The sequence below is a fragment of the Neolamprologus multifasciatus genome, chromosome 10 (genome assembly GCF_963576455.1).
Source record: "Neolamprologus multifasciatus chromosome 10, fNeoMul1.2, whole genome shotgun sequence".
NCBI classification, from domain to species: Eukaryota; Metazoa; Chordata; class Actinopteri; order Cichliformes; family Cichlidae; genus Neolamprologus; species Neolamprologus multifasciatus.
This window is the reverse complement of record NC_140448.1, coordinates 24,931,703-24,944,075: the sequence shown is the minus strand read 5'-3', so window position 1 is coordinate 24,944,075 and position 12,373 is coordinate 24,931,703. Positions and strand designations below refer to the sequence as shown.

The 12,373-nt window shown below is 41.8% G+C and overlaps 1 protein-coding gene across 1 annotated transcript; it reads right to left on the bottom strand.

The window, feature by feature from the left end:
- Positions 1–2,290: 2,290 nt before the first annotated feature.
- LOC146510328 (uncharacterized protein C11orf87 homolog) lies at positions 2,291–10,813 on the bottom strand. Its single transcript, XM_085175134.1, has 2 exons — positions 10,208–10,813; positions 2,291–9,727 (listed from the first exon to the last, which is right to left on the bottom strand). The coding sequence occupies exon 2, from the start codon at positions 9,639–9,641 to the stop codon at positions 9,210–9,212; it is 432 nt and encodes a 143-aa protein (XP_085031260.1). The 5' UTR covers positions 9,642–9,727; positions 10,208–10,813; the 3' UTR covers positions 2,291–9,209.
- Between the last annotated feature and the right edge of the window lie 1,560 nt (positions 10,814–12,373).

The window sequence follows — 12,373 nt, the reverse complement described above, 5'->3', positions numbered from 1 at the left end:
AAGAGTTTCAGTCAGGTTTCAGAGTTCATCACAGCACAGAAACAGCTTTATTGAAGGTTACAAATGATCTTCTTATGGCCTCTGACAGTGGACTCATCTCTGTGCTTGTCCTTCTTGACCTTAGTGCAGCATTCGATACTGTTGACCATAATATTCTATTAGAGCGATTAGAACATGCTGTAGGTATTACAGGTATTGCACTGCAGTGGTTTGTATCATATCTATCTAATAGACTCCAATTTGTGCATGTAAATGGAGAGTCCTCTTCACACACTGAGGTTAATTATGGAGTTCCACAGGGTTCAGTGCTAGGACCAATTCTGTTTACATTATACATGCTTCCCCTAGGCAGCATCATTAGAAGACAGCATACATTTTCACTGCTATGCAGATGACACCCAGCTCTATCTGTCCATGAAGCCAGATAACACACACCAATTAGTTAAACTGCAGGAATGTCTTAAAGACATAAAGACTTGGATGGCCACTAACTTTCTGCTTCTTAACTCAGATAAAACTGAGGTCATTGTACTCGGCGCTGAAAAGCTTAGAAATATGGTATCTAACCAGATTCTTACTCTGGATGGCATTACCTTGGCCTCCAGTAACACTGTGAGGAACCTTGGAGTCATTTTTGACCAGGATATGTTCTTCAACGCACATATTAAACAAATATGTAAGACTGCGTTCTTCCATTTGCGCAACATCTCTAAAATTAGAAATATCCTGTCTCAGAGTGATGCTGAAAAACTAGTTCATGCATTTATTACTTCCAGGCTAGACTACTGCAATTCATTATTATCAGGATGTCCAAAAAACTCACTGAAAAGCCTTCAGTTAATCCAAAATGCTGCAGCAAGAGTACTGACAGGGACTAGAAAGAGAGAGCATATTTCTCCTGTTTTGGCTTCCCTTCATTGGCTTCCTGTTAAATCCAGAATTGAATTCAAAATCCTGCTCCTCACATACAAGGTCTTAAATAATCAGGCCCCATCTTATCTTAATGACCTTGTAGTACCATATCACCCTATTAGAGCACTTCGCTCTCGCTCTGCAGGCCTACTTGTTGTTCCTAGAGTATTTAAAAGTAGAATGGGAGGGAGAGCCTTCAGTTTTCAGGCCCCTCTTCTGTGGAACCAGCTTCCAGTTTGGATTCAGGAGACAGACACTATCTCTACTTTTAAGATTAGGCTTAAAACTTTCCTTTTTGCTAAAGCATATAGTTAGGGCTGGACCAGGTGACCCTGAATCCTCCCTTAGTTATGCTGCAATAGATGTAGGCTGCCGGGGGATTCCCATGATGCATTGAGTTTTTCCTTTCCAGTCACCTTTCTCACTCACTATGTATTAACAGACCTCTCTGTATTGAATCGTATCTGTTATTAATCTCTGTCTCTCTTCCACAGCATGTCTTTATCCTGTCTTCCTTCTCTCACCCCAACCGGTCGCAGCAGATGGCCGCCCCTCCCTGAGCCTGGTTCTGCCGGAGGTTTCTTCCTGTTAAAAGGGAGTTTTTCCTTCCCACTGTCGCCAAAGTGCTTGCTCATAGGGGGTCATATGATTGTTGGGCTTTTCTCTGTATCTATGAAGCGCCTTGAGGCGACATTTGTTGTGATTTGGCGCTATATAAATAAAATTGAATTGAATTGAATTGAAATTGAATTATAAATCTTGAGGCTTATCACTACAACTTAGCCCTTTCACAGAGTAATGTAGAGCTAAAGAATCAGCATTATGGTAATGTTCTGATTTTCTTCTGGCATCAAAATATGTTCGTTTCTTTCTTGGTGCACTGAGATTTCCCCATTATGTCTGTACTCCAGGCTTATTAGGTTCAATAATTTTCCTAAAACAGCTGCGCACTGGAGTTTTGGAAAACATTACTCCAGCAGGACTAAATGGTGCATTTGTTGGGGACTGTTTGTAGCTGGGGGATTAATACAACAGTGTGATTCAATAAGACAGTATGCTGTTTTTGTATTCATGGAAATATAAGACCTTACTTTAAAAAGATGTTTAAATCTTTAAAGAATTTACTGCTTTTGTAGTGAAGAAAGTGTGTCGAGGGTTAAAGTGACAGACCAGGAGAAAGGAAGAAAAGGAGGCAGTTAGTTGACCTCATTTTGGGACACATAATGTTGATGAACCCAGAGTTCCAGATAATTTATTTATTCATTTTTATTTATTTATTTATCGGTCAGGTAGTGTAGTTCCCTGCTGCTGCTTGTACAGCTGGAAAAATGGGTCTTTGTGGTAGTAGCTTTGCACTTAAGCTTGATTGGGTTGCATAGAGTTAAGTTTGGGACTTAACAGAGATTTGTGAATTTTTTGGGGGGTGAACAAAATATATTTTTAAGCTTAAGTAAATGATATTCATTTATAAAAACCAAACAAACAAAACAACCTTACAGTTATAAATCACAGCCCTGGGGATTTTCTTTCAGGGGAAGACCAAAGCCTCTTTTTTTAGGAGCCAAATTATATTTGGGAGAAAAACAAGTAGCTGTAAGCTCATTCTCAGAAGCTAAAACCAGATCCAGATGTGCAGTGTGCCAGTGGAGAAGAGGTATTTGTGTCACAGAGTGCACATATTTACAAATGAACATTTTTAACATTATTTAATGCCCTAATCAAAAAAACAAAACAAAAAACAGCACATCCATTTTGACTTAAGAAAACCATCAAAATGTTCAGCATAACGTTAGCGTTGGAACCAGTTCACTACTGGTTGTAGTCCGGTCATGAAAATCATCAAAGACTCCTGCTTTGAGCGATAATCCGTGTTTTCTTTTAGGATAGTTTAATTTCGTCTGTGGAATGGCGAACCTCTGACAATTCACTTCACTGTGTGTAGACTGAAATGTGTATCCATTGCATAACAGTCTTATGAGGAAAAATGTCACTGTCCTTTTCACAGGATATGATGTTCCAAGCCTTTGTGCTGTAAACTAAGGTGAGCAATCACACAGAACCCTAATTCAGCTGTCAGAAAATGATGCAGTGTCCCACAAATGGATTACTATACAGGACATGAAGCCATGCAGCCATTAATCTCCAGAAGTGTGAACAGGCAGCAGCCCCATCCATCAGTAATCTCATCTTAAAGCCCCTCTCCACCGCGAGAAAATTCAGTGGAGGGTATCAACTGGAGCCGTTTTATTCGAGAAACATATTTGCTGTTCGGGCCTATACTCACATTCTGGTGTCCTGTGGGGCCTCGGTGGCTGTAAAATGCACCAACTGTAATACCCAAGCAGGGTGAACACACAGTAAATCAATACACATCATGAGTTTTATGTAGGTGAAGGTAAGAGGAACACAGCCATACACAACATCAGGAGAAACAAAAAAAAAGCTCACAATGGATCAATAACATGTTGTTATTGAATTATTTACTAACTATAGATCACGTGACTGCCTGTATCAGTCATAGTAACAAATCCCACAGCTCTGCAGAACTTTTGTCTCTTTTAGGCCATTGTTTTGGGGTTTGTTTATTTGTTTTTCCCTACAATCTTTTGATAGAAGCTAACGGGACTGGTTGAGTTTTTCTCAAAAATAAAAAAATTTCGTTTCCCACTAAAGAGGCTTTGGTTTTCCACCAAATGTGATTTTTAACTTGAAGTTATTTTTATAAGATGGATATAATTTACTTGAGCAAAAAATATATTTTAATCATTAAAAAAATCCCAGACCTCTCTTAAGGAACTTAACTAGATGCAGACCATGAGGATTATTTTTGCCCTTTTCCCTGCATGATATTTTGATAACCACATGAGCGTTCCTGTCATTTTGTGATCAGCAGAGATAATTTGCATGAGACAATGTAGACATTTGGAGTCATCATCTGGTCGCTACAATTGTAGCCAGTAGTTTATATATTTTAGTCTAGATCAAATTATGGACCAAGCATCTTACATACTAACATGGTCAGAAAACACTGTGTTGTAGTTCACACACATACATGCGACTACTCCACTCTTTCAATGACTCTAAGGCTTCCATTTAAAACACCCATTTCCTTAGAGACCACTGCATCTCTGTTAGTAATGTTCTAGTTAAACTGAGGCCTGTATGAATTACAGGAGAATGAGGGCAGAACAGTACAGCACATCAAAAATGAAACACACTTTGAACAAATCTTATTTTCGATTCCTTCTTTTTTGCCCACAGAGCCATGAAGGTACTTGCCTGAGTTCTTGGTAATGTACCCTCACAGTCACAGCTTGAACCCGCAGTAATGAAGCATATACACAGACACTGGTGGTGACAAATCATCCTCCTCAAACCCTGACAGCAGGGGTGAGAACGGGAGCAGTGGTTCCCTCTCTTCCTGACAGTGAACTGACACTTGTCATCACTCTGAGCCGAGATATGAAGCCCAGAACCAATCTGCTAATGCAGCTCAGTGGAATAATCGGAGCGAGCTGTAAAGTCGCAGGCAAAGCCTTATCAGTATGAGAAAGCTGTAACCGGACGCGCGTCTAATTCATCCCTTCACCTTGAGAAATGTTTTAATTCCAGTGAATTCCTGCTGCATATCAAAGACTGAGAAATCTTCCAATCTCTGACGCAGTGGACTGTGAAGTGTTTATCACTCAATTTTTATTTTTTTTAATCCCCCACTCATGCTGCTTCTGTTAATGTGTAGCCCTTTAAAATCAGATGCTCCACAGCAGGCAGGTTGGCAGAAGCGTTGGTTTTATATTGAGTGCAACCGGAAGCCCATTAATTGGCACGCCCAGTAGTTTACTTGCCAGGCCTTGTAGGAACAACCGGAGCTGAGTTCTTTCACCGCTTGGAGAAGGTCCAAATCTTCACACTGTCTCAATGTAATGTTACACCTGCACTGCAGAAACATTCCTGTTTTTCGCATGATAATTCAGAGGTAATATTCCTTATGTTCTGGGTTTTCTTTTCAAACATCAAGCTACACAGTTTGCAACAATGTCTCAGTGTGGAACAGAGAAACAAGCCAACCAGCGACTGCATCTTTCTATACCATAAATCCTTGCACACGCACACCCTCGTCTGAATAGAGCTCTTTTTCTTTCTCTCCCCTCTCCCGCCATGCATCTTTGAGTTATGCCATTAAGTGCTACATCCTACACCACAAAGTTCACTCATCCCCAAGCGCACACTCTGTGCAACGATTATACCAACTGCCACGCCCCTTTTGCTGACCTACGTAGAGTCACTTTAATGTTTTAAAAGAAGTGAAACTAGCAGCTGTTTTACTGTATGTTTTACAGAATTGAATTTATAAATCATCATTTGGATGATGTCGCTCTCTATCCACTTAGCCTTAAATTATGTTTAGTTACTAATTATGCTGGGACATCATCCCACAAGACAAAAAAGAAAGAAATAAAATGCAGTCATTTCCTTTGAGAAGGTGGTGCAAGCTAATATAGATAATTTTACTTTGATGTGTAGACCTGTATGAAGGCATGTTGCCTTAGGTGACATACACAGTGCTCACAACCATAATGGCACCATCATTGAGACATTAAACAATGTCTAGAGCCCCTATTTCCACTTACTGGCCAACCAGCGCACCTTGCAGAGTCTATTTGGAGCGGTGATGAGCATGCCTCCTGAGACAACAAAACCGTGAAAACTGGCCCCATTAATTTTAAATTAGGTTATACACGATAAGTAGGCTATTCCCAAAGTGAACTTATGTCACAAAAGTCTCTGTCTGCCCTCTGTTTCTGCCTTTCTAATGCAGCTATATGTCTGATAATAGATAACAGCTGTCATAATTGATTACTGATTATTGACCTCTTATCGCCATCCATTCCCAATTACTGACTATGATCACAATCCATTCCCGGCTACTGGCTTCTGACCTCCATTTCAAAGCTATTGACTTCCAGCTTACATTTGTCAACTGATCTCTATCCATTTCAACCCACTGATTAAATAATTCCTCGAAACAGACCTCATAATTCCTTAAATCTTTCCAGACTGACAACCCTCAGTGACTTGGAGGCACTGACAATGACTTTACTTAATTCACAGCTACTGCCCTTTTTCCATTTCCTTTTGTACAGCTGTTGACTTCCATCCTAGCTACCAACCGTTTTCCATCTTTACCTAGTGTCCCCTTCCACTCCTCTGTAAATTCCTAGCCACTGACCTCCATCAATTCTTAGCTGCTGATCCCTCACCATTTGTCTGTCCATTACTATCCAGTAACTTCAACACATTCCTGTCTACTAACCTCCCACCATTCCTTTGTCCATTACTAGATACTCAACTGATTCTCAGCCACTGACTTCCATCCATTCCTAGCTACTGCCATCCTACCATTGCAGTGTCAACTCCTAGACTCTGACCTTTAATAGATTCTTAACTTCCAACTATTTCTAGCCACAGAACTGTGACAGCTCTATCCAAACCTAGCTGTTGAGCTCTTCCATTACCTTGTACATTTTGCGCCAGACACTTCTATTAACTTGTATCCATGGACTTTCACTATTCTTTCACTATAACTGATATCTTTCCATGTATCTGTCCATTTCTATCTAGTAACCTCCATCCATTTATGGTTACTAGCTTCCCATCATTCATTTGTCCATTCCTAGACACTCAAATGATTCCTAGCCATTGATTCCCATCCATCCCCAGCTACCATTCCACTGTCAGTTCCTAGACTCCGTTTTTTTTAAAAGATTCAAAGCTTCCAACCATTTCTAGTCACTGAACTTTGACAACCCTAGCCAAGTCTAGCTGATAAGCTCTTCCAGTACTTCATACAGTTTGAGCCATGCATTTCTATTCATTCTTATTTACATACTTACTTTATAGCAGCTGACCTCCTTCCATTTCTCTGTCCATTCATAGTCAGAGCCTTCTATCCATTAGATACTGAACTCTACCATTAGTCAATCACCTTTATCCACCCTTTGCTACTTCTTTCCACCTGAGTACTTAGCCTAGTCACCCTATTCTTTTTGTAGTAGCACCCCACAAGTAATCTACACCAACTGCAACACACACACTCCCACGAATTGCCCACAACTGGCAGCCGCAGACTTCCCCTTCTTAGGGACTAATCATCATAAAAGACTTAGCCACAGACCTCCACTAATTTGTAGTCATTGGGCACAATAGAGTCCTGGCTGGTGAACCCATTTCCCTCCCCAGCTACTGTGTTCCACTTCCCTCCACCTCTTCTGAGACACTGACCTTCAATCATTTAAACAATCTAGTTATCATTGATCTCCATCCGCCCATGCCCACTCACATTCATTCTTACACTGCTACTGACACCAAGTCAGTGTACTTCCTCATCCTGCCTTGTTGGCAAGAGATTCCTGCACGTCCAAATAAATAAAATTTAGATCCACATTTAACAGAAGCAAGAATTGCACATGGTAATTATGAGTATGATTGCTGCAGGTTGTGGCCTGATCTAGATACATAGAATTGCAACATTTAATGCACCGTATCCTTCTAATTATTACGTATTTATTTTAAATGTCAATAATTCATTTGACCTTCTGGTTTCAAATCTATAAATTGCTGTGAAGTAAACATATGTTTAAATGTAGGATGCATCAGTCATCATTTACTAACTTTTTCCAATTTTCCTGTGAGGATAAATGGCTTCATTTTGTTGCACTTATGCCAATGAGATAAGATAGATGGGCGGGCTGTCAGTGCATGTTCCAGAGGGGGCATCTTGCCAAAGATTGCTTCTTATTTCCAAGCATTTTTGCTGGGGACAATTAGGAACATGGTGTCCTGGTACCCAGCCAACATGCCGTCTGATGCCGACTCACGGCCACCGATGTCCAATAAGACGTGATGGGGCTTGCAGAAAGAAGTTGAGCTCAACGATGGTGTGTCTGTGGACAAGACTGATAGGGTCTTTATGGACAATATTGCCCTATATGCAGTGAATGTAATTTTGTATTCAGTAGACACAGCTTTCAGCACCAGTAGTTCACGGCTCATGGGTTCTTAGAGACCCTTGGGAAGGTCATTTGTTCACTCCAAGAGGATTGGGCAATGGTAAGAATGTAAATGTAAACATTTTCATGATGTCACCTATACAGTACTGCAATCATGAGGATAAATTATACCTGTCAATTCAGTTTCCAGTGTAGTTGTACATTTCCTTCAGTAGTAAAAGTAGTCCTGACACATTCAAGGGATTAACATAAAGTATTTATATATATCATGTATTTATTTAGAAACTTTGAATATTACACATTTTCCTTTGATAAGGCAGGTTATATGAACTCCAGAAAGATGGTGTTACTGCAAACATTCCAGCTCTCATAATGGCATACATTTACAGTGAATTCATATAATAAATGACACAGAATTTCTAGTAGGCCCACTATTATACAATATTAAGGATCAGGAGAGACAAAGAGAGAGAGAAAAAAGACTGGCTTCAACTGAAAGCCTCTCTTGGAAGATTTCTCAATTTATTACATCTCAGAGAATACATTATAAATACTCAAAAATTAAAATACTGTATTAGCGCCAAAGAGTTACGTTAAAGACACTTGAAAGGAAAAAAGAAACTATCTTATGTGCATAACTACAGCAAAAAGGTTTTGCATCCTGTCAGGCTAACTAGAGCTACCTACAGATGTCTAACAGACATTGGAGGACAGTACTTTATGCAAATATGCTAAGTCACTTGATTGAAGGAAAAATACTACAGCAAACAAATAAGCCGTTGTCTATAGCCTATGTGCAGCTTTGCACTGCCTAACAGCACCACAACATCCATTATAGACTAACTACATACTGGTAGTGTGTCAGAGGACATGCCAAGGAAGATCAGCGAGCCATTATGGTCTGTGTTATCTCACCAGCTCTCAATAATTTAAGCACAACCATGTGCACATCCCTGGGAGGATTTAAAGTTTCAACATATTTGAGGTTTAAACAACATTTTAGGGCTGGGGGGGAAAGGGGGAAAGAGGGAGGCCCAAAAGTCAAAGCAGGCAAATACTTTACATAGTCCCAAAAGGAGTTGGCTAAATAGTGGTGTTTTAGGGAGGAGTGTGGCATCACAGCTAATCTGTGTGTCCGTGAAATGTTACCTCTAGGCCTATTCTGCTCAGTATTCTGCATTTTTTTCCTAATTCATCTACAAGCAGCAGAGAGGGGTGTGGGAGTTCTTTGTGCCTTATTGCTTTTCCTGTTTATTCCACAGTCTCGTTCCCTGAAGTTGCACTAAGTTAACAGTCAAGAGAAACTGTCTCGTGCAGCGCCTGTTTGTCCTCCGCCTCCACGTCCCCGCTCTCCGCGCTCTCCGCGCTCTGACACGAGAGCTTCTCCTCACATCTCACTGGTCGGACGATGACGCACGGCCTCACGGGCTCCCCGCTCGCCCCGGCGCGCGCGGGGTTGCGACTGTCGCGCTCGTACTCCTCCTGCGCGCGTTGGATCTTCCTATTCCGAAGCTTCCTCTTGTGGAAGTGGAAGGTTGCCAGGGAAACGAGGACGATCCCCACGAGCACGGCCACCAGCACGAGAAGCGCGAGGGTGGAGGAGAACGGCGGAAAGAGGCTGAGCTGCTCCGCGCAGGTGCCGTTACTGGCCTGGAACCCCCCGTGACAGCGGTGCAGCGGCACCGACAGCCCCGAGGCCTCGGCGGTTCTGGCTGTCATCCCGGCCACTCCAAGTCTCACTGACCCCTGTACCCTTCGTGCTCTCCGGGCTCAGCGCGGTGACACCGGCCCGCGCATGTGGTTACCTGCACCGAAAAGAAGACACACGAGACCCGCTTGATCAGCTCCAGTGGAGGCAGAACATTAGAAACCCGCCCTCCAGTTTCCCCATTAGCTGATCCATTCTACATGAACAAAACCAAACCGAGACAATTAAGATGGCAAGTGGCACTGTGATGGTACTGTGATTCGCACTCAATCACATGTGTTAGATGAAATGTGCCAGCTCCTAACAGATAATACGCCCAGGTCAGGTTGAAAATAAACGAATGAATTAAATTCGGACGTTGCTTTGAATATAAGACACAGCAGAAGTCGGGACAATACATCAGCTATTGTAATGTGTAGGCCTTCGAGATTTAGCCCCAACAGAAGCCCTTTTCTGCGCTCCACGCAGCAGCGTTTTACGATAAGAATGTCAGCTTTACGCAGAGTATAATAATCTGCATCAGCTCAGGCATGTAGGCTATATTTAAACAGCAGGAGGAAAAATGCTGGAGTCTTACCTGATAAAACAGTCAGTGCGGGAAGCGGTCCGTGAGTGGCGAGCCGATGTGTGTAAATGGGAAAACTGGATCGCGGTGACGCATTTCATACAATGTGATGCTGTTGCTGCTGCTGAGCTCCGATCATTCAGGACGCTTTGATTTCCGCAATCCACTCAGTCTGCATCTAGGACGGCTCTTTCCCCCAGCTAAATATCTCAGGTAGAGAGGGAAACTCCCTCACTATGCATCAAAGTGGGCTTTTCAAAAATGCGATTAGAATAGAGCTGTGTCTGGTTTTCCTGGAAAAGCGTCCCTCCTCCTCCAGCCGTCCGCTGCTCCACTCAGCATCTGAATGAAGAGCTGCAGCTGCATTAAAGGTCTCCTATACTAGTCAGCTGGCAGGGTTGTTTGTCCCCCCCCGAGATGTAATTTATGTATTAACATGACCCCGGTGCGTGCGCTTCATTCCAACCAGCAAACTAATAAACACTAATTATCCTGATGACTAACAAGGAGGAAAATTAGCTATCAGTGGCATTCCTGAGGGTGTGGTCAGTCAAATGCTGCAAACCTACATGCTATGAAGATTTTAAGCTTCATTATAATAACAGAAATTGCATTCATTTGTAGGCATGCTGTGAGGATTTCATTTGCTTCTAAAGTTGCTAGAAAGCTCCACACCTACACTTGTTACCAGAGACTTTATGGGATTTGTGCTCAGAGAACACCTCTGTGCATTTATCGCAGATCTACAGCTGAAAATCAGTTTAACTCTTCATTAAATCAAGCCGTCGCAGGTGTAACTCTGCTAAGTAAACACTTTGGAAATCAATATCTGCTTCAGTGTGTGGGTTCTGGGGGCAAATACGTGATCTTCACACTGCTGAAGTTTTATATCAGCCTAAAACAGCCAGGTACAGTTAGCCCTCTAAATATGGATTGCAGGTTTTGGTGGCGAGGGACCAAAATTCCACTGAACTGTTTTTTTGCTTTTGTCCTTCACAGAGAAACTTGTCAACGCACAGAAATGTAAGGAAAGTTCTAAATGGAGATTTAATTGTTTTGTAAAAATCTGCATAAGCCAACATTTTATCCTCTTTGATATAGTGTAGATATGTTTCATTTTATTTCATATCTGCAGGTGTAAGTGTGTGACAGGCAGTGCTGTGGTTGCCAAAACGCAGGACTCAGTAACACAGAACTGAACTAAAAATCACAGCTTTAATGCTGAAAAAAGGGATGACAAAAGGTAAAAGCCCCAAGCCCCAACTAAACAGACACAAAATATAAAATAAACTGACTGACGGGAAGAAAAACAGACAGACAGAACTACTGCTTACAATAAAGGCAAACACAGCAGAGAACAGAGGAATGCAGACAATATATACACATGAAGGATAACAAGGGAACAGGCCTGAGGAGGGGGAACACAACTGACATTATCAGATTGACGAGACAGAGGAAGCAAAACTGAACACAAGACAGAGACTATCAAAGTAAAACTGGAACGAACACCGAGACACAGACTAAGACACTTGAAATTGACACTAGGACTGGGAGTAACCCAACGAGGGGAAACAACAGACCGGGGAGACAGAAGGGAACATAAAACAGGGGAAAAGAGATAAACAAACATGAAGACAAGATTGACTAAACGTGGAACACAGGGGAGACATGGAAACAGATACCTAAAGACTAGATGACAAAACGAAGACCACAATATAGAAATACTACACAATGCAGAAACACAACAATGAGGACCAAAACCAGGAACATCAAAGGAACTTCAGAATATTAGATAATCCAGAATCAAATTGTCCAAATACATAAACCCTGGCTCACAAACCCAGGAACATGACAGAGATTCAAATCATGGCTGTCCAGCTGACATATCTGTAGCAACTATGTGATGCTATCATGTCAGCATGGAGCAAAATCTCAGAGGAAGGTTTCCAGCACCTTGTTAAATCTGTGGCATGAAAAGTAAAGGCAGAAGGGAGCCTGACTGAGGCTAGCAAGGCGTACCTAATACAGTTTCCAGTCAGTGTATAAATAAGCACATTTAAAGACCCCCTAATCAATAACAAAAAGTGCCCCTCAGTGTCACAAATACATAAAACCGTTTCCCCTGGTGGCCTTCACATTGACTATAAGAGTAAGTTTACGATAAAGTAATACAATTTT

Excerpts from the sequence above, each read along its gene's own strand:
- LOC146510328 (XM_085175134.1), bottom strand. The coding sequence starts at position 9,641 with ATGACAGCCAGAACCGCCGAGGCCTCGGGGCTGTCGGTGCCGCTGCAC.